Source organism: Bactrocera oleae, chromosome 2 (genome assembly GCF_042242935.1).
Source record: "Bactrocera oleae isolate idBacOlea1 chromosome 2, idBacOlea1, whole genome shotgun sequence".
Taxonomy (NCBI): Eukaryota; Metazoa; Arthropoda; class Insecta; order Diptera; family Tephritidae; genus Bactrocera; species Bactrocera oleae.
The window spans coordinates 8,621,493-8,648,751 of NC_091536.1; the positions used below are offsets into that span (position 1 = coordinate 8,621,493).

Consider the following 27,259-nt stretch of genomic DNA (forward strand, 5'->3'; position numbering starts at 1 on the left):
TTTCAGAGAGATTTAATATTAATTAATATATTAGCATAAGCTTAGTTGAATCGTTATGTGAAACAACTACAGTTTACACAGCGAGCTTTCAAAGTATCAAGAACCGCGCAGCGTCGAGCAAAGATCTTTGCTGCTGACAAACGTTTTGTTTATATCTGCCAGATCGACGCAAGATCAGCAGCAACAATTGAACAAACGACTGAACGACTGACTAGACGACTAAGTGACTGCCTGTCTGAGAGTTCGCGCAATGGCAATAGCAACAATAAAAGCTTTAGCAAACAGTTGAATACATAATAAACAAATTGAAAAGTTTCGCTACACGTACACGGCAGCTGCCAACGGAACGCTGAACTGAAAACGCTCAGTCGTGAATTGAATTACGTTATGAACGCACATAGCGTACTAAAGCGGTTTAGCATTTGAGAAGCGAGTTTCGAAAAACGGTTGCGTCTGTTGATATTCGAAATATTCCTCGTACGAAATAAATTGCGTAAATAAAAGTTGAGGTGTTGAATTTTGAAACCGATGACTAAATTAGCGCAGATGTTGTTGATCTAAAGCAAATAACGCAAAAAAAAAAAACAAAAGTCTTAAGTCTGTTAGAAACCCAAGTGAGGAAAAATCAAAACGTGCAGTACTCGTATTTTCAAGTTCAGTGCAAACGAGTTGCCGAGGAAATAAATAAATTAGCATTAGCTAAGTGCTTCAACAATATTCTAGTCGTGCATTTACGTAAAAAAAATAACAACAATTCCAATACAGAATACAAAACGTTTGTAAATTGTGAAAACTAGAAAAGAATCTCAACGAAAAATTGCAAATTAAACCAAGAGCGCAGAAATATAAAGAAGCTGTAAGTGCTAAACAAAAACAAAATCAATAAACAAATAAATATTACTCAAAAAAGTAGTATACTTTACTTATATACATACATACATATGTTAATGAATTTAGTATATGACTATGTCGTTCAAATAAGGCACTATGAATGATGTATATAGTATTTAAAAATACAATAATGTAACAGTACTTTTAATCCTTTGGGTATCTGTGGCTGCAATAACAACCTTCTTGACTTACATAGCTCGGCAAACTTCCGAAAGCCCTACGTTGTAACTGAAAGAAGCCCAAAGATTTCCAATCCCCAAATTGTTCCATCTAAAAATAAAATGTTTGGAAATATTCATGCAATACCAGCTTCAGAGGTTACACCACTCTAGAACGTGGACACATTTACTTTCAAGATGTTCTCCGAGAAAACAACGAAAAAATTCAAATTTTTTTTAGGTTACTGCAATTAAGAAATAAATATGTATTTAAAAAATTTTCCTCTGAGATTGAAAACAGCATAATAGATGGACCGGTGCTTGACTTTAGGCTTGCCTGTAATGAGGTTCGTGGTCGGAACAGGATTTCTTAGGACTAGGTTGAAAAAAATATTTTGGCCAAAAAAGTGTGAAAATTTAAAAGTGTTTAGGAACTCCGGGCACGTAGCACGTGCCTCGGTTCGAAAAAAAATACATTTTCTATAATTCAGGCCCTAACGTACCATGATGTCCTTAAAATGGCATCGACCAATGACACATACATACATATGTATATTTGGTTTCGAAATATCCTTTCTAGAGCTCCTTTTTATTTTCTATGTTCTAATTAACCATCTGATTTTTTTTTAAATTATATCACAATAAAAAATAAGATATTAATATACATATAAACAATAAAAAAAGGTTACCTTCGATTACACCGAAGCAATAATACCCTTCACAGATACAAAAGGTTTCTTACAAGAAGTTCATGCGATCGTTCAGTTTTCAAATCAATAACCAATGCCAAAACACTTGATTTCGACTATTCAGTTTGTATGGAAGCTATATGCTATAGTGCTCCGATATCGGCGGTTCCGACAAATGAGCAGCTTTTTGGGGAGAAAACGACGTGTGTAAAATTTTAGATCGATAACCCAAAAACTGCAGCACTGCGAGTTCGCAAATAAACAGACAGACGGACATGGCTAAGTCGACTCAGCTCATGCTGATCATTTACATATATAAACATTTTATAGGGAAAAGAAAAAACGCTGGCTCCGGCAGCTATATTGCCCTTCATAGGTGCATTTCTTATAGCAAAAAATGTTTTTACCTTAATTTTGATCGGTCAGTTTGTATGACAGGAAAATTTTCCGGAAATAGTAGGGATCCTACGCAAAAGTCTCCGACCAATATTAACTTGGCACTTCTGGAACTATACATTAATTAATCTGTCATTCAATCAACATAAGTTATAAAATTCAATATTAGACCAACTGCGCCGATTTTCATTTCATATGAAAACCAAAATATTCACTTAATCCTTATTTGAAGACACCTTGTTGAATATATAGAGCAATAATCGACAATTTGGTTGGAGAAGCTTAATATTAACCTTTGTCGTACTTTTTCCAAGAGTAAGGGTCAAAACATTTTTTTTTTCTATGCCTTCAATTATTCTTGTTTATTCATTTGTAAATTCCAATGAGATGAAAGTATTCAACATAAATAGCACTTTGAAATATGAGTTTATTTGCTTATAAAGCAAAGGAAACATATACCAAGTCTCATGAAGTTATTACTCTTTATAATTAACGAATCACAGAGATGCAAAAAAATTTATTAGAACTAAATTGAAATGTTTGTAAAAGCGAAAGAAAAGGGAAAAAGATATTTTTTAAGTGACATAAAAGAAAAATCCGTAACAATAATTCGAAGAAAAGCAAAAGAAATTACTAAGTTTTAAACGACCTTTAAATAATAAACTTTTCTACTACACAATGGAAGATTTAAGAACTGGATATTGGAAAAATACAAATATTATTTAAGGCATTATAACCTGCCTACAGCGGCAATAACAAAAACCTTTGTATTGCTTTCTTATCTTTTGATCAACAGATAGCGACCTTTGTAAACAAAAACACTACCAGCGGTAATCAGCAACCTGCAGATCACTGATAAAGATCAATACGGATCCGCCAATTCACAGGCGCCGATAACAGAGAAAGCATCTTTTTATTGATTGCTGGTAAATTAAAGCATTTTTTTTTTTTTATTTCTAATGAATTTGTTAAATGCATATACATATAATATAAACATATAGGGTGTTATGTAAGTATACATATATATATATATATAAGCACATACATACGTACACGTTTATAAAAATATGTATGTATATATATTTGGTATGCGCTCAATGTCAATTGGTATGCATTTGCATGCCTCATCACCAAGATCATTGCATAAATGATCGAACAGCATTTTTAAGTGCAAATTCTCTATTTACAACAAACTATATACTCATATGAGCACTTATGTACATACATACATATGTAAATAGTGAATATTCGCGTTGCATTTATATGTAGTGAATATGTGAACCAAAGGCGATTTTTTCTATTGCTTTTTCTTGCTCTGAGATGAAATCGAAGTGATAAACGATCGCTCGGAAATTGAGTTAACAGGCGTACAGTAGTTGTAAGGAGGAGGCGCCACCTTAATTAAAAAAAAAACACACACACAAAAAAATAACACGTAGCGCTACGTAGTATATAAATAAAATAAAATAACAACACAAACAAGTGAGCGCGATATTTTTCAATTTATTTACATTTTTTATATTTAAAACGAAACTTTGTATCTGCCTTTTTGTTTGTCACAATTGTTGTTGTTGCCTTTCGGTGTCTAATTTAAATACGCAAATAACAAAAGCAAGTAGCCAAACAGACAGCTGTGCATCGTACCCTGCCCGCGCCCTCCACCGACGGTCGGTCAATCAAGCGTACAACAACAGAAATGACGAACAGCGTACACATGTGGAAGGCACGCGACATACGCCAGCCAACCAATCGACAGTAACCCTAAACAACAGCAACAACGATAACTAACAGTAGCTACATATATTATTTGTGGGGTCTCTCATAAACACCTGTGTGAGTAGCTTAGCTGTCACAATGAATCGCCAATGTGGCTTTAGCGAACACCTTTCATATTAACTTCTAACTGCATTGAACAGATCTCAGTAATCGAAAGTGTTATTACTTGCAATGTATTTTTGGTTTACAACTATTTTTGTAAATATTTCTTTACTTGTGGAAGCAGATTTGCATACTGCACATACCAACTACATGTAGGTATATATACTATTTCAAAACAAAGCTCCAATGATTGTTCATTCATTTTTATCGTAACCTCACACTTATACAAACTATTTTGTTTACTTTTATGGTTTTAACTACGAAATATTTAATTAATTTCTGTTAGTGACAATAGAAAGTTTACAGTTAGCCAATATGGAATTTCATTTACGTAAATAATTTGCTTGCATGGAAGCGTCAAATTTGGGCTACCACTTAGATGTGATTAGGTTTACTTAGAGTTTTTTTTTAATTCCAAAAAATCGTTATTTCACTTTTATTTTTGCCGCATATTTAGATCGTTCATAAAACCAGCGAAAATATTTAAATACAGAAGATAATTAAATGTACACCCGTTAATTTATATGTATAAAACATCCAGCTAGAGAAAATACAATTACAATTACAATTACAATTTTGATTTTCTAATTTATTCGGCATTTAAAGTTTCAATTAAAATGGGGTTATGTATTTTTGTAGACGATTTTTTGTCCTATACACAAAACACAAAGTATAAGCTAAGTGCCAACAATTTCAACAGAACACCGCAATAAGCCACACAACGTGGGAATACCAAAAAATGTTCTTTTTAGTAGCCATCTAGGTCATATGATATGTCTAAATTACACTACTTCCTGTGGCGTCACGTAAATTGAATTCTATGCTGTAAACGCAGTTATATCTTGAACAGTTGTAAGCAAACACAAAAACAAGAAAAAACGTTAAAGTCGGTTGCACCGAAGCAATAATAACCTTTCAAGTTTCCATACAAGAACTTGTTTTTGAGCGATCAGTTTGTATGACAGCTATATGCTACAGTGATCCGACCTAAACAATTTCTTCCGAGATTGCACCGATGACTTGACGAATAACCAAATACCAAATTTCGTGAAGACATTTCGTCAGATTAAAAAGTTTTCCATACAAGCTTTTGAATCCGATCGCTTAGTTTGTATGGCAGCTATATGCTATAGTGATCCGATATCAGCGGTGCCAACACATGAAATGCTTCTGCAGGAGAAAAAAACGAATGCAAAATTTCAGATCGATATTGCAAAAACTGCGGGACTAGTTCGCGTATATAAAAACAAGCGTACAAACAGATAGACATTGCTAAATTGACAGCTCGTCATGCTGATCATTTATATGCATACATATATTTTTTATACTTAATATACCCCATTTAGGGTATAAAGAACCCAAAAGCATTGATTCAATTATTTTGAGCAATACATCTCCGGTAAAATAGTAACAATCATTAACGTCACCTGATTTTGCCTTAGCGAATGAAACTTAAACTCGTATATTCGTTCTATATCACAGACAATATTATGAGATAACTGTGTAAGACATCAAGCTCATTAAATTTATATCCGCAATTTAACAAAAATCTCTTTCACCACGCCAGCTACACACAGCGTAAGGTACTAAATTGATGTGGGAATCTAATCTTATCATAACTGCTTCATAATTCTAACAAATTGCAAAATGGAAAATGTTTTAAAGCAATTAGAAGCTGACACGACAATTCTCAAGTGAAAACACACTTTCTTAATGATACTCGTAAATAAAAAGTGTTTGGTTTTTTTTATTTCATTGATAATCACATTTTACTCGCTTATTCTCAGGGTCATTAAGCCAGTGGAACTAATGGCAAGAGTGTTCAATAAATCAGACATCCATAAGTAAGATCGCCACAAAGGGAAGTGCGCAAATTTATTTTCATTCTATAATAATATATTTGTCGTTTTTAAATGTAAAAGCATTTAGGAAACTAATTTTTATTTTTTTATTTCTCAAATGTAAGAATAAGAGGAACGGCTGTCAACAGTGGAAAGAATTGCGATGAAAGCAGCAAAATAAGATAAAATTCCAAATGCTTGTTAGAGAAGCTTTTAAATTACATATGCATATTTGTATATATACTTGTATATATCTATAAAGGGTGTTTTTAACGGTGTACAACTTTCATTGCAAGTAAAACACAGATCTGCTATCCCTCTAGAAAATTATATACTTAGACTCAGGTATCAGTACGAGTATGCCTACTTACATAAATATATACAAGATTACTAATAATGACAATAATAGCTTACGATCAGTAAATATCTGACTGACTACTCACCTCACTGGATCCAGACGCCTGATGCATAGCGAAAAATGGAATGAGAACAACGACTTACTAACTTTGTTGTAGGCGCCTTTTTCGGCAGCCGCATGTTTAAAAAGTTGTTTTACCATTTATTAAAAACAAAAAACAAGAATCGCACATTCTTTTATTTTCCACTGATTACTTATTGTGTTTTTTTTTCCTTCTTCTGCCAAATAAATTGAGAGAAGCATTCGTGCAAACAGGTTGTGTAAATTTATTGCTCTGCTGCTTTTTCTTTTATGGAAATATTTGTTTAATACAATGTAAATGTTTTCTTGCATTCATGGCCATACAAATTGTGGGTGTACAATGAAGCTTTAATCTTGTCAAAATTAAAGATTTACAATTTTTTATGTGTGTATTTTAGCTGGCAGCTTGATTTTGAATGCTGCATGACGTGATGAGGTCAATATGATCGTTGGAAAGTTGTAATAAATTAGTCTGTATGCCATTTTTTATTGTTCGAAAAGAGAGAGTATTTTCAAGAATACTATTTTCTCAGAAAGTAGTGTACATACCTCGAACTGTACAGTTACATGAATTTTCGCTTAAAACTCCAATCGAAAACGCCGAAGTCTGGGTTTTTATACAAGAAAGTTTTTTGACAAGAAAGGGAGAAATTTAAATAACGGTGTAGTCTACTTCCAACAATAAGGAACATATCTTCGAGCATGCGGTTCATTATATACTCCATGTGTTAGATTTAGTTCTTGTCAGATTAAATGCTGAGACGGAGAAGGAAATCCGCTACTTAAAAGTACAATGTATTATAATATTCGGATTCCTTGGCTAAAGGTATCTGAACTTTGTCTATCGAAGTCATATTTATATTGGAATACCCAACCTGAAAAGCTTCAGACAGTACAGACTTTTCAGTTTCTCCTGAGACAAATTAGACTACTATTAAGACTTTTAGCGATGCACACTGCCAACTGCAGACTGACATGTCAGACATAGACATTTGCGCAACAGAAAACAGTTATTTCTGCGATCCCTCGGCGGGTCATCTGCTCCATGAATGCGCGGCGATTGCACGTAAAGGTCATCCAAATAACGTATACGCAAAAGGAGTACGTCACCGTCATAACCGTTGTAAGATTTCCGCAGAAGAGACAAAGGTCTTACTAGAGCTTTGGTATTCGTCTAATCGACTAACCGTATTAACCGGATAGGGTATTATTCGATTTTTACAATCGGTTTGCACTTTCCGGATAGTCGTAAGTCGTCGACTATTCGATTAATTAATTAAAGAAAGCGGTCATTCAAAAAAAAAGGAAAAAGGCAAAAATCAAATTCTGCTTGGATTTCAAATAATTTTCATTTATTCAAATACTCACAGCAGAGCAACTATTCGAATAGTCATAGTACTATTCGGATAGTATTCGTACGAACGGTTTCAAACCGGATTTTCGAATAATCGGTTTTCGGGCTAATCGAATAATTATTTCTATATCTTATATCTATTTATCTATATGTTCGGGTTCACTATCACAAAAAGCCCGCTAGCTCCAGAAAAGGTAGATTTCTGTTGAATAACCATTTGATGAAAAAAGTATTTTCTTTCTTTTTCAAATTATTATTATTGTTTTTGTTTTAAGTCCATAAATAATGATGCAATTCAGTTTTTGTTGATATAATATTTAAATTTTGAAAATGCTCTCAAAATAAATTTTCTTGCACTTTCTTTTTTACTTTCGAAATGAGTCATAATTTTTTAAAAATTGCATCATCGCTGACACACTTTCTTTGTAAAAAAATTGGCACAAACATGCTTCTCAATTTATCATTTGCACAAATCTTCTGACAAAAAATATCACTTTTATTTTTTTCGAATAACAGATATGTAAGTGCAAATGTATAGTATATATATAAGTATGTATGCATGTACATAAATTAAAAATGTCACTCTCACGACGTGAAATATCAAACAAAAAAATCCCATTATCCAATTTGTACGAAAATAAAGTTCAATGTCGCTGAGAACACTTTGTCTTTATTCAAAAGTGAAATTGAAGGTTAAGTTTATTGAGATAAATACATAAATAAATGAATACAAATGTATGTATCTTTGGGGGCATATACATATTTACACACTTATCTCAAAGAGTGTTAAAAGCACAAAAGCGCTCAAAGACAGCTACATTAGAACGAGAGTGAAGAAAGATCAGTAGAAAGCATGAAATTTGCATATACTTATCATCCATAGGTACATATGTATGTGTGTATGTAAAATACATGTGTATCGATGTTGCAAAAATTTGTATGAAGATCTCTCACGAAATCTCTCACGTTTGGTGGGTGTTAGTATGAAAAATAGATTGGAATAATGTGTCAAACGAATTAATGTATTAAAAAAAATTTAGTTTACGGGCATTAGAAACAAAAAATTTGGCGTCACTAGATTTATTATGATTGAGGGATTTTCGACGCCGACAATATGTGACATTCGTTTTTATATAATTCTTAGGTCGATGAGTTTAACAAACGCAGAAGGTGAAATCTGGTTACGGATTTACATAAACAGTCTACAGTGACGCAAATCACTTTATAAACTAAAACAAAAAAAAATGAAAGACTTTGATTTCAATTTTGAATGGTGTGTTTCTGCTAGTTTCTGCTTGTTTATGTAATTATTATTTTCTTTATACTATTTCCGAACGTTCTTCAAAATTTTTTTGACATTTTTGGCAACCTTGACTTTTCACAATACAGTTCAACTTCAGCAACATTTTTTTGTGATTTTATATTCGAATGTTTTACGAATGATTTTTTGTTATGGCTGTTGGCGCATTTAATAAATCAATTTGATAGCACTTTTATTATGGAGATGAGTTAATTCGTTGTACTATGATTTAGCCAGCATTGAAAAATAGTGAAAGCTATGAAATATTCCATTCATTAACCCTCGAGTGCGCAAATGATATTTTTCCTAATTTCAAAAAAAAATTGGAATATATGTTTAAAGATAGGTATCAAATTTTTTTGTTAGATAAGTTTTATAACGATTTGATAGAAATAGTAGAAAAAACCACGGTTCCATATTTTCATAACTTTTATTTTACTCAGAAATTTTCCTGAAATATTTCTCTTTTTAGTATAAGCTTTCAGTTATTTATTTTACTTTTATACCTTTAACAGGGTATATTAAGTTTGCCACGAAATTTGTAACACCCAGAAAGAAACGGCGGAGACCCTATAAAAAATATATATGTATATACACATGTCCATACATATATAAATGATCAGCGTTTTTCTCAGTTTTAGAGATATCGATATGAAATTTTGCAAACGTTCTTTTCACCCTAAGAAGCTGCTCATTTGTCGCCGCCACCGATATCGAAACACTATAGCTACATACTATCCATATGCCATACAAACTAATCAATCAATAACAAGTGCTTGTATAGAAAAATTTTGTTTAACAAGATATCATCCTGAAATTTTACGCAGATTATTATCCAAGGCAATACTGCAATCTCCGAACATATTGTTTAGATTGGACCATCATAACATATTGCTGCCGTACAAACTGAGCGGTCAAAGTTCAGTTCTTTTGTGTAACATTTTTTATTTGTCTTTATTTTTTTCCTGTTTACTTATTAATTAATTATTATTATTTCCTTAACTAAATATACATCAAAAAAGTATACATTTTCAATATATTTTAAAATTTTTCGCTCAAAATTGTTTGATTTCTGGGTCTACAAACGAACAATGTAAATCTTTATCTGTTAGCCCACTTGATCACTAAAGGGTTAAATATAAAATTAGTTAAAATTTATGAGACTAAGCAAGACATAAAATACAATTTCCTTTTATCTAATTTTTTACGTTTTAATTTTTCTTTCATTAAAATTATAATGAAAACAATAATAAAGGGAAACTAAAAAAAAATTTGCGTTTTATTTTTAGCACAAATTGTTGTTCCACTCGTACATATAGTATGTTTTCTTTCCACTGAAATAACGGCACATTTGCCTAAATTTCTGAAAAATTCAACAGAATTCTTTATACCAACAATATATATATGTATATATGTATTATATGGTAATAAATTTGTTTGCATTTCGTTTGCCAATTTCTTATTTTTGACACAAAAGCGCCAAAAGAAAGCGGTTGAGACTAATGAATGGAAATTTATGTTCTGAGGTTGAATAAGCAAAAAATTCGTAATAACCAGATATTTGCCGTTATTTTAGAATTCAGTGAGTAACAAAAATTAACTAACGTTTTAAATGCGTGTCCTAAAAACCAAAGAGCATCAGGTGATCACTCATCTGATCATAAGTGCTAATGAGAGTTTTAAAGCAATACAAGGAATTGGAGAAGAGAGAAAGTGTATTGACTGTACTCTAGAAAACTTATTTAAGAGCCATTATTAAACAAAAAAAAATTCTTGTTAAACGAGTATAAATATTTTCACGTTTACATTTTTAAATACTGCTATATTTAAATCACTCTACTGCTTGTACAAAGTACTCGTACAATTGTATATGCTCTATTTATCAAGGTAATATGACACTTGCTGGAAACCACTTCCGCAGAAACGTGTAACCGCCAACGTTGTGCACAAAGCCCGGACAGATAGACATATGGTACTAAGGTAAATACAACAAAAACTTGTTTGTGCTTTCTGTAACACTTTGCGGTGAAAAACTTAACACCAACAACATGATGACGTTTTTGGCTTTGTTTGCTGAGCGAACAAAAATAAATAAACGAAAAAACACGAACAATATTGTTGTAAACAAAGACTACAATTTAACTTTGCATGCGAACACTGTCAATAAATTAAATTTATTATAACAAGTATGGAAGGGCTAAATTCGGTGTGTAACCGAACATTTTATACTCTTGCAACTTGCAGGGACTAAAACCGGAGAAATACCTTCAGATGTTGGCAAAACTTTATATTAAGAAATGTAGCGAAAAGGTTCAACTTCATTGTTCGACGATGGTGAATGGATTACAATCAAATTTGGTATCATATTAATTTATTTAAAGATCACTTAGACTCACTTAGTTTTACTATTATATTTTACTTCCCGTCAGCCAAAATTATACTAAAATTAATTTTTGACAATTGCTCAGCTACACTTAAGAACTTATTTTCATGCAATTTTATAAATATATAAATATAAACATATATGTGGAGAAAAGTCAGTCTGATGCTCGAAAAACCTGGTATTAGTTAAGTGGGAGTATTGATCCGATTCAACCCATTTTTGACACAAGGATATATTATTATCAAAAAAACATTATCCCTGTATATATCTCACAGATTGACCGATATTTTCTTCAAAAAGTCAGCCATAGGACATTTCCGGTGTCTGGGGGGTTGAATAGTTTTGGTCCGATTTGACAATTTTTAGGCCTGAAATGTCATATTTTAATTGAAATATTCGTGGATATTTTTATCCTGATATATTATATTAATTAATACATGATTTGTATACTTGATAATATATTGGTTGTTGGCGTAGTTACTGTATGATTTCGCCCATTTTTACACTGTAACATGGGAATGCAAAATGTCATTAGCAAAACCGTTACATGAGCTGTTGGCGTGGTGGCCGATTTCACTTATATTTAGGCTGCCGCTAGATTTAAGTAATATAAAATAGCTTGAATAGTTTTGAGATATGTATATACAATAAACCTATTAGAGGGCGGGGCCACGCCCACTTTTAAACAAATTGGCTAACTACAGGGGCCCCTAATTATTGCGATTTGTTGTACCAAATTACGGGTTTGTCTCTTAATTTGCGGCTTAGTTATGGTTTTCAATTAATGGCGTTATCATCCTCATCCTCTTTTTTCTGCCAAGGCATGCGTGTACCATGTTTGATAAACAGAAATTGAAAAAAATTTTACCTAGGCTGATTACTGACTTAAATTATTAAATATTATTGGTACAACAATATTACAATACGCTAATTTATATTGCCTAATAAAAGTTTTTAAACTGCTGAAGAGTTCGTATCGTTTCGCTGAGACATATATTTTTGACAGTTCAAGAAGTTCAGTAGATCTCTTGCGTTCTACTCTAAGCCAAAAGGATCTCGCAGTAACTGATCGCAGGAGCTGATCGTCGACCAGCGCTTGCTAAGCGTACGCGAGGTCCATTGATCCAGTGCTAAAACGCAAGACGCCAATGGAGAACCAACGTGGTCCCATTTAGATGAGACCAGGCACCCAAACGAATCTGATTTCTAGTAAGAACAGACACTCCTTGACTAGCTTTGAGCGCACAGCTCGCGATCTCAGCCCTAGTATTGCCGCTCTGGTGAGGAAATGAATGCTCGCCTCCCTGAATAAGGCTCCACTTCATAGCAGTACATCTACTGCCACCATCATAGCAGCCACTTCTACCTGAAAAACACTGCAGTGGTCCGGTAGCCTAAAACTATAACTGACGGAGATTTCCTTACAGAAAATTCCTTTTCAAATCTTCCCTCCTAGCTTTGACCCATCCTTGGAAAAGCTCACTCCTCCTCAACTCCAGCGACTTCTCCCCATCCACATATTCTTCTTCGGTGTGTGAGTAAAGAAAAAGAAGAAGAAGAGATAATTTCAGCGTGTTCTCGTTCGGACCCCTTCATATAACTAGCTTCTCCTGAGCCCTTGAGCACACTTCGCAGCAATATACCTGCCGGCAATGTTCACGGGAATATAATGTAAGAAAAATCTATCAATTTCGGTTAGTGCTGCTCCTCTCAAAAAATCACCCTTTAATACTGTGGGAATACTATAAATTATTTTCCCAACTTTTTAGTCATCACTATTTGTATTTGCTTTTTATTTTACTTTGTTTTCAGACACTTTTACATTGTCAGGTGTGAAGTGTACATTTACAAGTATTCATTTGCGCTTTTTGTGCCTGCACGCGTGTGATAATTGCGTTAGACGCACCATTTCCAACGACGCACTGCGGCCATTCATTTCAAGTACTTTTCTGTTTTTTGTTTTGTGGGTCTATGAATGTCTATCTGATCGCTTTCAATCACATTCACGCATTTACATACATATTTTTTTGGCACGTGTGTGTGTATGTGTGCACGTTTGTTTACTGTCAACGCACCTTTTTTACGAACGCGCGGCCAACAAATCTAGCGGTCATTGACAAGTGCACACAGTCGACGGCATTCGACAGATGTAGAGACCCACATACATACTTGTACATATGTACCTATATATATACTTACGTATCCATATGCATATGTTTTGTCTATCTGCTTTCATAGTTTACCGGTGCTTTAGTTTGACATTTGCGTAAATGTGTCTATTTTTGTTGACTGGATTTTACGGTCAATTAAATTGGACATTTTCACCGCGGAAGTGTTTTCGTATAAAACACTATTCAATTCTCTAAATAATTTAGTTGAATGTAAACACAATGGCGCATGGTGTCAGCCAATTATCTAATATTTACACTTTTATACATATATGTACATATGTATATTTGAAAGAAAAATTTAATAGAAATTATTTTTAACTCAAGAACTTTATTTAAAAAACTATGCAAAATTTAATATTCTAACAACATCAGAAGTGTAGGCCTCAAATAATATTTCGCTGACCACTTTTCGGTGGCGCCACAGTCGTATGCGCAGGCGGCCAACCACATTCATTAACAGCAATTCAATAACCGGTCAAGCATGATTTACCTTTTTTGGTGATTGCTGCAAAAATACCGGCGAATATTTATGATTGTATAATAAAATTTTTGTTGATTGTTTACCTTTTAACCTATGCTAGTCGGTACATGTGCATATAGGTATTTATACAAATTTAATTTTAGCATTTATCTGTTTAAACTGTTGGATTACTGAAATTCATTTTTTTGCCGCATGTGTAAGTTGTTATGCCTAAATCGGGTATAGCTTCCAAAATAGCTGAATGATCTCATAGATTTTTTTAATTTTTAATTTTGAGGCGCTATTTTGTAAACCACTAAACAATTATGCATAAACTTTTTTTATTACAATAAAAATTGCTGTTTTTAGAAAAACAATTTTTTCTAATATAGGCGCTTTTATGAAAATAACTTATTACAAAAAAAAAAATTGTATGTGTGAAACTTTCTTTGGTGCGTGACAAATATGCATTTTATGTATTAAGAGAAAGGAAAAGTATTAGAAATTCACCACAAACAAATTTTGAAGCTTTGATAACAATTTATTTTTACGTTTAATTTCACGTGGCAACGCTCCTTAAACATATTTTAATTCTAAGCTTTGTTGAAGTCAGAAACGTCTTCAATTTGTGTTGCTTCTTTATCTTTTTAGAAATTTATTACAAATAAGCCACATAAATTTGGTTTTTTAACCTAAACTTTAATATTGCATTTATTTCATTATTTTAATTGTATAGAATTTTCAAGAGCAAAACTTCCAAAAATAGTTTATCTGTAAGCCTATTTAGCTTAACAATTATATTTCTTTAGCTAATTTATTCTATTAATTTTAATAAATAGAACATTTAAATTGACCACTATAAAATATAGCTGCCTTACAAACTGGCCAAATTAAAATCTAGTTCTTGTACAGAAAACTTTTTTATTTGAGGAGATATCTTCGGCATGGATTATTGTCCGAGGCAACGGTATCTTCAAATAAATTGTTCATTTCGAACCATGTAACATATATGTAACTGCCATACGAACTCACCGATCAAAATCTTAATCTTGTATGGAAATCTTTTTTATTTGACGAGATGTCTTAATGAAATTTCGCATAACTTAATGCTCAAGACAGCGTTAAAATCTCCGAATATGTTGTTTATATCGAACCAATAGAGCATATAGCTGCCAAAAAAACTGATTGTTCGAACTCAAGTTCTTGTATAGAGAACTTATCCATTTGACAAGATATCTTCATCAAATTTGGCCCAAATTATTGTCCAACGCTATAATCTCCGCATACATTTTTCTGATCGGACCAATATAGCATATAGCTGTCATACAGACTGATCGTTAAAAATCAAGATAAGGCTCTTATTTTATGCTAAACAAATGCAACAGTGAAGGGTATCATAACTAGGGGGCAGTCGAACTTAACGTTTTTTATTGTTTTTAAATTTTTTAAGAGGAAATTTCGTTTTTAGTATGGGTAGTTTTATATTCTCCACAAAACTAATATACATAAAATTAGATACTTCTCTTGATTGATCCCTCTTTTACAGAAACTACCAGCTAGTTACGAAAATTTGTGTATAACTGTGTAGTAATATGCTGCTACATAATAACCTCTGTATGTGTTAGTTAAGTCATCTGAAGTGTATGTACATTGCGTATGAGCGACATACATAGTAAATAGGTACATATATACATATATAACAGGGTAAAATTGGGTAAAATTTGTAGATTACAAAAAAATTAAATTCTTGGCGCGCTACTCACTTTTTAAGTAAATTTCGAGTAAAAATTTTTATTTCGTAAAAAAAATTTTGATAAGTGTTCTAGAAGCTGTGGAGAGTCCTCTTCCTGGCCAATTAAAAGTTGCCAACTTAAAGATATTTTTTGTGGTCATTATTGGAGTTTAAAAAAAGTCTTAAACGACAACATGCTTTCCTTAAGCGTTAAAATATATTTTGAGTCAAAAACCGTCAAATTCGGTAATATTTATATATATGTTAAGAGTTTAAACCAAAAAAAATTTGAACTCGAAATTTACTTTAAAAGCCTCTAGATGTAAAAAAAAAATTTTTTCCAAAAATTTTCTTATTTTATAATCTAAAAAATTGTATATTGCCGAAAAAATCTCACATATAAGTTTTGCTATTACTGAATTATTATTATCAAGATTCTTAAGTAACTAAACTGAAAGTTAGCCTTTCAGATTATGCTACAAAAGCCTTAAGCTTGACAGAAGGTCTTGTTTATATCTACATTTATCTTCCTTTCGTTTTTCGGACCATTCGATAGATATGCAGTAAAACTAAAACTAAAGCCTACTTCTGACACCAACCAGCTATTGCGTTCTGTTAAACCTACTTATTTAAATTCTTACTGTCCGACCCTATTAAAATAGTTTGCTTAACGAACTTTTCCTAACACGAGGTCAATGAAAACTCCTACAACAGGTTGGCGTATCTAGCAATGATATCCAAATTAGGTTCACAATGATATCTTTTTGTATATTGAATAATTTCACGAACATTTTCTTAAGTTTCTGAATCATTTTATTTCCCAACAACTTATCTTAGTCTGAGCGTAGCATGTACCTTACCTGCTTTTATTTGCAAAAATAATCCTTTCCAATACACACAACAACTTGTAAACTTAATTTTTTTTCGCATTAATTGACTTTTCAGTAATTTACTTGTAAAAATCATTGACCGTAAATGAAACCAACTCTAAGTGAATGCACACATGTCGAGCATCCAAGCCTAAAATGCGCAGCAGCAGAGTGGAGACTAAGCGCTTTTGATTAAACCAACAAGCGATCGATCGATCTGACCGATTACTGTTGTGTTCACTGCTTTGAAGTTTGCCGCTTGAATGCATTAATTGATTTCCACTTGAAGACAATTACAGTAGCCACATACACGACGCCATATACACTTACACACACACACCTATATGCATGTAAAAGCGAGTGCAAAGCCGAAAGTGCATATAAGTGTTTGAAAATTCTAAGTGAACGTAAGAAAATTTTATAAATTCTATGCCACATTGCATACCAACAAATATATACATATGTACGTACATACACATGCATATATGCAATTTTGTAATGCTTAGTATCCAAGTTTTTGGTCTTTCTTGTTTTGGTGTTTACACATTTTCTTTAAGACGTGCGCTCATGCGTGTACTTATTGTTTACAAATATTGCTCCAATTCAATTAAAATTCATATGACGTAATTGGTAAGCAACAAACAGTGCGCCGCACTACTGTAGGATATGTTATGAAGTTAACTTTATTATATAATATATACATTTATAAGTACATATGTATGTATGTATGTCCTCACATACACATTTCAATTAATTTTTTTATATGTACATTTGTATGTATGTAAATGCTCAACATTTGCCTCTTATAGTTTTTTGCACAATATTATTGAAGGTATTAATTCCGTACACGATCAATAAGTTTACACAGTTTAATTTTTACTAAAGAAGGGGTTATTACATCATTATTTCGCGAAAAAAATTGTGTAACTCAATTGTTACTCTTATTCATCGATCATTAAAATAATTAATTGCGTAATAATACAAGCCAATAATATTTGTTGTGGTTTTAAAATTTTGTGGTTAGATCAGCAGTTATTAATGCGACGATCAGCGTAGCAAGCTGCGTCGAATTAGCCATGTCTGTCTGTCGCAAACTAATATCTTATGCTCATTTGTCGGGATCGCCGATATCGAAGCATTATCGGATATAGCTGCCTTACAAACTAATCGAACGAAAACTATTTTGTTTCACAAGATATCCTCACGAAACCTGGCATTGTCTAATCCAATGCTACAATCTCCGAACATACATATTGTTCAGATCGGACCAATATAGCTTATAGCTGCCATACAAGCTAACCGATCAAAATCACGATAAATTAAATTCCTTATTAAGTAACCTTAATTCTACCAGAATATTGTTTATATTAAACAAAGTGGCTAGAAAGCAACAATTTCCGTTGAACACAAACCATTGGCCGGTTACGTTTTCAGATTTAGTTATACCTCTAGCATTTAGACAGCTCGTGGCAACCATGTTTGCTTACGGATTTGTGTCCAATTTTGTCAGTGTCTTCAGTAAGGTTTGCCATTTACTCATGTTGCGTTTCACTTTGGTACAACGCTTGGAATTTTTCTAAGATTATTACGCAAATTCACGTTCAACGGTGGCTAATGTAAGAGCTCTTCGCGCAAAACACATTTCACCCAATGACATCTCATTGATCTTAAAAGGCTCTTAACTTTAATTTTAGTTCTTTCACGCCCCTTGAAAATGAAATATATTTCGTTACTGCAAACGTCTTTCATCTGCAATTTATTATTAATTTTATCAATACAAGTAGAACTGCTAATGAATTCTTTCTCCAGCCAACAACTGAAAATCAAATTAAACTTATCAAATATGTTAGATCTTCTCACTTGTGTATGTGTATGTTTACCCACATGACTGCTGACTGCAAAGAGATCAATTTCATTTGTCATTTGATGCACGTCATTGATTTTTATGCGATTTATGCAAATTTCGTTGGAGTTACAGCCCACGCTTGAGATTCTTCGAAAGCTTTATGATATAATATTTTCAAATAAACAACTTACAAGAAATATTTTATTTATTACGTGTCTTTTTGTAGCCGTTGAAAATGACGTGATCCATGCCACGAGCATGATTGAGCTACCTAGGCAGTCAGGTCTTACACCCACGCAAAGCGTGAAGTTTCAACTAATTTAATGGTTTTGCTCAGTCAACTATTATTTGTTTATCATATTCAGTTGTTTTCTGAATGATTGGTTGTTAACACATTGTTTTGTGCATTTGTTGTATATTATTTTAGTGAAGATTTCCTCACAACTAAGAAAACGCAATAAAGCAAGAAATCAGCCAAAAAAAGTTTAAAATTTATGAACAAACCAATATTATTTCCGCTTTTTTACCAATCACCTTATTTTTTATATACATTGTGATCATTGTGCTATAGATGATGTTACCCCACAGCCTGTAAAAGAGTCTTATTGCATATCCGATTAGCACTACCTGCGTTAAGACTACTTTCCCCAATTTTGTATTCCACAAAAGATTTATGATCCCGAAAAAACCTCTGATATATGATGATCTATACATTTTTGATATATATAAAAATTATTTACTCGATGGATGGCTTTGGCGCTCTTACACGATCTCGAGAACACGATAACACAGCCATGGCGGCAATGTCAAGGTTCATACCTGTTTGGGAGAAATTTTTTCATGCTTTGTAATCATAAATGAGAAAAGTAGCTGTGACTCTATCCCTGCTTGACGAAGTTTTGCTACTTATTCGATATTTTTTCGAGCTTCTCACATTTGGGATGCTCGTCTTCATGTTATCCGACGAATACAGGATTACAGAATTTTTAATCTGCCATAAAATACAGATGGATTTTATGAGAAGCTACAACACCGTATCGGTAATTGAGGTTTTTCTGTAATTTTTTTTGCTTCGACCTGAATTTAAACCATCGACCTTCAATTGCTGAGATATACAAATGTTAAAACTAAACAAAGTAATAATAAGCCCATTAAGGCACCGATTTCAATTGCTGCCGAATTGTAGCTCCGGAAGGTAGCATCTTTTAAAAAATATGCCTAAATCTTTTAAGTAAACATTTCGATTAATTAAAATTATATACAAATTCAGATACACACACATATATTTAAGTTATGCAGAATCCACATTGCGTAAAATCTTCAAGAATATTCAAATAAAAAATCGTATACACAAATAATTAAAAAACAAAAATATAAACTTACATAATTCACTCTAATTTACATGTATAAACGAAAATGCTCCAAATCTAAATGTAAATCAGAACTAACAAATATGTATTTGTATACATTATTTTAATTAAAAATGGATATGTAGAAATGTGGGTGAGTATTATGAGAAGGTCTGACATGACGCCAGCCAGCTGGAAAAATATCACAGCCCAGTGTGAATTTCTAAGCGACCCAGCGACAGCAGCCACAATGCGGCTAAAAAACCTTGTAACAGTTATCAAGTGTATAGATGTATATAGTATACATATATAAATGCACTGCAAACAAATATAATAGCACCTTAGTTTAATTCTAATGTGTTTACTCAAGAACGAAAGAAGTAGAGATTACGACAGTTTTTCTAGACACATTGTGCCATGACGAATACGAAATGAGGTGTGTATATTTGGACTTATTGTGAAAGTTGAACAGTTTATGTTGCTTCCTCCAATTCTAGCATTTAATTCTGTAAGTATGCAATATAAATACTTCTCTCAAGTTACCACTAATTTTAATACTCCATGCTTCCCGCCTTGATCCAAATCGAATAAAAATCACATTAACCAATATTCAAGCACAGTAATTTTCTGAATCTTAGGTTAATATAATATTTTTTAATCAGACGAAATCGCAATAAAGAAGTAAGATTGAATTAATTCGGCAAAAGTGATGTGTAAGAAAATAATAGCCGAGAGTTCTTTATAGGGGAAAAAGAAACAGAAAATAAGGAGTAACATTGGCTTCGGAAGATGGTGAAAAACTTTCTAAAAATTTAAAAACATCCATATTATTTGAAAAGTACGAATAGTCTACAAACTTCCATATTGCCTCCCAAATTATTTAATTTTGGAAGCATTGACGTATCTTTAAATCTGTTTTCATACAATTTATATAATTGTCGAGTTGTCCCCAGAGGGTATTTATTTAATATTTTCTTTTATATTTTTTGTTCATTGGCTTTTTTTTGCAATCAGCTCGTTTGAACGGCCTAAGCAATTGGCGTCGGTGGCAATTAGTTCATTAACTCACTAGCGTCTAGCTGGGTCTGGCGGTGTTGTCTGGACAAATGTTGTTAGTGTTGGCACCATTAATTTGTTTTTTGCTTTTTTTGCTAATTGTATTTATTCGATAAGCAGCCGCCAGCTAAATTGACCAGATGCACGATAAATCAGTTGCAAAAAAAAAATGTTACATAGATTTTGCGAACTACAAGCGGATCTGCGCAAATGTTATCTAGAGCGCGCCCGTTCGATAAAACCACGCATCTTTATTTGTACTTAACTTTACTATAAATGTGTATATGTTGTTGTAAATATATGTATATCCATCTATGAGTGCGTGCTTAATTTATGGCACGGTTTGTTTGGACCGCATATCGGCTATACAGCCTGATCTTCTGCATACTATTTTCTTTTTGTTTTTACTTGATCTGCTCACCTTAATAAGTGCGTTAATTCTGATTTGCGCATTAATGTTGCTAAGGTGTGGCCGTCACAAAACTGTCCACACCTCGCTTCTGCGGTGGCTAAATGAAAACTAAATAAAAAGTGTTGGGTGGAGTTGTGCGGACTGTAAATAAATCTTCTTTTAGTAAATTTGTAAAAATCTCTAATCATAACAGCGAAACCTATTCAACAAGAAAAAGTTCGAGTGTATTTGTGACAAGAACCGGCTTAGGTTGACAAAAAACTGTAGGACTCGCCATTTCTAAGATAAGCTCTAGGCACACGTAAGAAAATTGTTCTGTGCATATCTCCCATAGATTTTAATGCACTAAGTATCCAGATCCCGCGCCGAATCACACGTAATCAAACAGCAGTAAATGCTATTCACAATCTTTCAACAGATCGCGTTAATGCGCTTCTAAAGTGTAGCCGCTCAATTGAATTAGGCTCATCATTTTATCTTGAAACTCATTTTTCTCGAAACAGCATTTTTCGAAATTTGCTGCAGTGATATATGCAAAGACATATGAGCTATGATATGAGCCGATCACGATTAAATGATCTGAGTCTAAGTTTTTTATCCAAACTGACTATTGAAATTTGGCAGACCCAAAACGACCAAAAATTTTGGAGTTTTTTTAGTGCCATCGAAGATTGCGTGTAATTTTAATAATATTTAATTTTAATTTTTAACATATTTTTGTCAGCAATCTCTAGATTATTTTATTATGTTGGCTTTTTGACCTAGAGATCGTAAAATTTCGGCCATTGGTGTTTGTTGATAATGAAAAAGCAATTATATATATATTTATTAAATAAAATTCAAATGAAATTTTTACTGCTATACTACGTATATAAATAAGTACATATTTGTTCATAAGTATTCAATACAAGTATATATATTGTTGTACATATTTTACTTTCTCATAGCGCTTGATCGCTTTCAAAGTCATGCACTTGACTGCAAATCATCTGAAAAGTCAACTGCCTTGTATAAATATATTTGTGTAAGCAATTACTATTTTGTTTTTTCCAACAAGTTGTTGTATTTTTATATTTTTTAATTTGTTGGAATTAAAATAAACTTGTGAACATAAGCGTTTAGCTCGTCTTCATTGCTCGCCATCACTAAAGACTGTCTTACGTTGTAGCGCTTGACGTTCCGTGTATTTTACTATATATCCAAAAAACAGTTAGGGGAATGCATCAGCGCTGATCTTATGCAAATACAAACACCAATACTCGGAAATATTCGTACGCCTTTGGGCACTACCAGCGGTGACATGTTGCGCGTTTAGTTTGAATTTTTTGTCTTCTATAAATATCAACAAACAAGGAGCGAGCGTAAAATATTACTAAGGAGACAATTTGATAAATATGTGTACTTTAAATTAAGAGAAAAAATGTCGATACAAACCCTTTTTTTATAGCTACAGGATAGAAGGTTAATAAATTTGATCAAATATATTGTCATCGAGTTGCTACTTTAACTTAAGATAGTGGGCTTAGTCGCCAGATGCGAGTATGATGGCTATATTACGTCAGATAGATTTTCATGCTAATATCCGTCGAAGAAAGGTCTCTTAAACTTTTGTGACGTACCTATCCGGAGCAGTTTTTGTTGTATTGTAGTTGTATAAAGCTACAAATTTATCGGAACCATGTACTAGTATAAAGTCACCATACAAACTGATCGATCAAGATCAAATTTTTGTATGGAAAACTCTTTATTGGACAAGATATTTTCATGAAAATTGCCATAAATTATTGTCAAAGGCAGCGCTACAATCCCCAAACAAATTGTTTAGATCAATCCACTATAGCATATATCTGGTATTCAAACTGACCTATCAAAATCAAGATAAAGAAGGATGTTATAGCTTCAGTGCGCCCCAAGTTGACGTATTTTCTTGTTATCTTTTTTTAACTTAAAAATTTTATGTTTTTTCCTCCTGTCAATGTTTGTCAAATACAAAAACACCGTAGCTTGTTGTTGAAATTGTCAAATAAAACAAATTTTATTGTACCTGTGATTTTAAAAACCCTCTCGAAAGGAATTCTGTTAAAAATCCTGATGATAATTCAGAAATTAACTTTAAGATTTTGTAGTTAACAGGCACGGTTTTGCATTTAAATTGTCGCTGACTTATCCCGCTATCTTCGTTAAGCAATGACGCACAAGACACTTACCCGCTTCAGGCGAATGACAAGTAATTGAAATCGTGAATTTGATATTGACTTAATCGAATTTTGAACGTGGCAATCAACAGTCAGTGAAACTAGTAAAACTGTGCATCCAAGAACAACAAACAAAGCGACGTTTTGCCATTAAATTGTTGTTTATTATTCGGTTTCAACGAACGGATATAGTTAATTGGGTGATATTTAATATTAATAGCTCGGCCTGTGTTGTCTAATAGCCGACGAATGCTGTGCAAATAATATAATTTGTTATTGCACATACTGTATACTTGGGTATATACTATTTTTATATTTAATAAAAATACTGACGCACTGTCACGTCGTTTTTTTTTTTTTGTATAACATATTTGCAGTCTTTTCATTTAAAGAAAACTTGCTTTTATCTGCATCCTGCAACTGATATTCCGTCATCGCGTGAGCACACGTTACTTTGCATTGAAATCAAGTGCAATCTGTGAATCATTTGACAAAAAAAGCTGTGGTGGAAATAGCTTTCGCACACTTCAATCATACTACCATCCTCCAACCCTTACACTTCACTTATTAAGCCAAGTTCTCCTATAATTGAAATTAACTTTTTTATCTATTTTTTCATTTTGGTTTTTCTTTAATTGCTTTATTGTGCTTACGTAATTCGTTGGTTATTTATAGATCTTGCCAACTGTAAATAGAAATGCAAAAATATATAAAAATTGATATAAATACAATACATTTGCATTCTTTCTTCCAGTTTTATTTATATATGTATAATATATATACAATATATATATATATATATAATGGGTGCACACTATGGTGATATTGGATATAAATCGCAAGTGCTTTGTTTTATGTTCAAAGCTACTTATATACTGTACTGTAATTAAAGCTGAATTTGTGAAACATCTTATGGAAATCAAATGCATTTTTTTTTTAATTTTATTTTTGATAACTACATTTCTTTTTCGTTTTTTTTTTCAAAATTGGAACTGTTATTTAAGAAAAACAAGTGCAATGGCAGTATTGCCCATTTGAAACTATAACATTTCCCAACTTTCTGCTAATTTCTTCTGTCCTATCTATCTAAAGAGTTGCGCCGGTATAAATTAAGCCAGATTTTGATATTTTCTTTTGATTTTGAACCGTACTCCAGTGATGGCGTTCTGCTTCGACAGAAACAAATGGTAATCAGAAGGAGCAAGGTCTGGGTTATAAGGCGGTTGTGGCAAATTTCCCAGCCGCTGTTTTTGAAATAGTTTTTAACCGGTTTCGCAACATGAGGCCGAGCGTTATCATGATGGCAAATTATTGCCTTGTATATAATCGCGAATTCCGTACGTTTATACGGAATAGCTCGCTTCAATTTGATGAGTTCTTGTCGGTAGCGTTCCCCATTATTAGTTTCTCCCGGTTTTAGAAGCTCATAATACGACACGCCCTTCTGAATCGACCAAATGCAGAGCATTTAGGGCTGACGTAGTGGATCTCTTTTTCATCACCAGTCACAATCTGTTGAAAAAAGACTTCTTTTTCTAACGTTTAAGCAGTATTTCTAACATGCAAAATCGTCTTTCATCCAGCATATAGCTGACATACAAACTGAACGATCAAAATCAATTCCTTGTTTGGAAGCTAACGATTTTTTTGTTTTTGAACAATTTTTATAATACTAATTTATACTTTTGTTTACTTTCGCATTTCAAATACTTAATTGCGTTCTACTTCTTATTACAGTTTGCCAACATGTCTAAGCCACTGACGAACACTTGTTGCTTCTGCCAATCTCTACGTAATGGATCCATTATATCGGGTCTTCTGGCAATCACGCTATCCATCATAACGATCGTTATTAGTTTGACATTACGCATCGATTTCAATACCATAGACTTTGATTGGCTGCCAAAGGATACTGTTAAGATTATATTAATTATAAATCTATGTATGACAATACTGATATCATTGCTCATGATTATTGGCGTAGTGAAGGTGAGTGACGGGCGTATATCAGTATACCACCAAAATATTTATAATCGTTTTTATTTTGCAGCGTAATCACTATTTGATGATGCCATGGGTTGTTTTAGGCATTATGATAGCCATTGGCTTACTAATATCGGTGATATATACTGCCGTGAAAGTATTCATTGACGGTTACGTGCTGACTGGTATACTGTGGCTAGTCTTCGGACTTCTCACAACAGGTAAGCGAAACATAGAATGCGCATAACAGGATCGAGGGTTAGGTTAATTGGATGCTGTAGGGTTTCTAGTTGCAAACATAGATTTTTTTCGAATCGACAAGCCAATTTTAATGATATCCTAACACTTAAATGTAATCCCGTTTGTTAAGCGGTCAATTATATTTAATTGTATTTAATTTACTTTTAAATGCTGCTTAAACATAAAGGAGTTACAAAGTCAATCCAAGCAATGTCATCTCTTCTCCGTTTTGTTGATGAAGTCCCAATTATCTTTCGGTTCCCTGCTTGGAGCGTTCCGATAGATATAACAATGTGTATTTACTTGAGGCTAGTGTCTTCGATTATAGATATATATCAATCGATATACGCTGCAACAGAATTGAAGATAAAGTCCATAGATTAACGCAGAATGCCGCCTGATCTCGTTCCATTTCTGAATCTCAATTTTGTGACGCCTAAAAGTATGCTAAATATTTCGAATTTTTCTCTGAAATATTATTACGACATTATTTTTTATTATATAATATTTATCCACCCAGAAGTAAACGTCGGAGCCTATAAAATATAGCCATACATATGTATATATATCTGCGTGACAAGCTGAGTCGATTTAGCCATGTCCGTCTGTCTGTCCATCTGTCTGTATATATGTGAACTGGTTCCTCAGTCCTTGAGATATCGATCTAAAATTTTGCACATGTTCTTTTCTCTCCAAGAAGCTGCTCATTTGTCGGAACCGATATCAGTATCAAAATTAAGTTTTTGTATGGATCATCATATGTATCATTTCACGAGATATCTTCACCAAATTTGACATGGATTATGGTTCAGATCGGACCACTATAGCATATAGCTGCCAAGTATTTGTGAATTTCGATGCAACCGAAGTTAACGTATTTTTTTTTGTTTTTATTGAAATTTTATTATATTTTCAAAAATTAAATTTTTTAATTATCTCTTTTTAACAGCAATTCTCTCCTACTGCTGGTGCGTTGTTTACAGTGAATACGTGGTTTTGTTGCAGGAGAACGAAAGGGGACGTTACAACAAACAATTATACCGCCGTTAAACGAGCAACGAAAACGATTAAATAAAAATAAAATATATTTAAAGAAATATAAAGGTGTGAAGCAACTTGTTTTTTTTGTCAAACTGTGCAAAATATATCATACCATGGGCGTATGTATGTATGTGTGTACTCGGCAGCATTTGAAAAATCAGCCTAATTTTAAGCACAAGGGCAATAATATGCACAGCATTTCAAATGGCAGAAACTTTATACTCGACCTTCATTTTTTACCAAACTAATTACAATTTATTTGTAAATTGAAAGTTAATTTTATTAAAGAATAAAATTTTATTATACCTTATCCTACATTTTTCACTATCTGCCTACTCACCATACTTGCCTAATTTGTGTATTGTTCAACACTCTCTTTGCTCATCGTATGAATTTACTGAAATTAGTGCAAATTTTTTTTTAATTAACTCAAATTTCAATTTAAAAAGTACTATGTATGTAGATGTTAACTCATATATGTACGCATTAATATGAAATATACTTTAAGCAACAAAATGTTTACTGTTGTGTGATTGTTGTATCGAATAAAGAAAAATAACAAATTTTTTAACAAAA

The 27,259-nt window shown here is 32.7% G+C and overlaps 1 protein-coding gene across 2 annotated transcripts; it reads left to right on the forward strand.

Annotated features, from left to right (window-relative positions):
- The first annotated feature begins 335 nt into the window (after positions 1-335).
- LOC106619362 (uncharacterized) lies at positions 336-27,259 on the forward strand. Of its 2 annotated transcripts, XM_036373182.2 has the most exons (5): positions 336-856; positions 2,931-3,060; positions 25,157-25,408; positions 25,470-25,623; positions 26,592-27,259. In XM_036373182.2, exons 3-5 carry the CDS (start codon positions 25,166-25,168, stop codon positions 26,690-26,692), a joined length of 498 nt encoding a protein of 165 aa, XP_036229075.1. In that variant the 5' UTR covers positions 336-856; positions 2,931-3,060; positions 25,157-25,165; the 3' UTR covers positions 26,693-27,259. The 2 variants fall into 2 exon arrangements, with proteins under 2 accessions (XP_036229075.1, XP_014092894.1); XM_014237419.3 differs by lacking the exon at positions 2,931-3,060 and having other exon boundaries at positions 340-856.

Excerpts from the sequence above, each read along its gene's own strand:
- LOC106619362 (XM_036373182.2), top strand. The coding sequence starts at position 25,166 with ATGTCTAAGCCACTGACGAACACTTGTTGCTTCTGCCAATCTCTACGT. Across the intron at positions 25,409-25,469 it reads TGATTATTGGCGTAGTGAAG|CGTAATCACTATTTGATGAT; the intron begins GTGAGTGACGGG and ends TTTATTTTGCAG. Across the intron at positions 25,624-26,591 it reads CTTCGGACTTCTCACAACAG|CAATTCTCTCCTACTGCTGG; the intron begins GTAAGCGAAACA and ends TCTTTTTAACAG.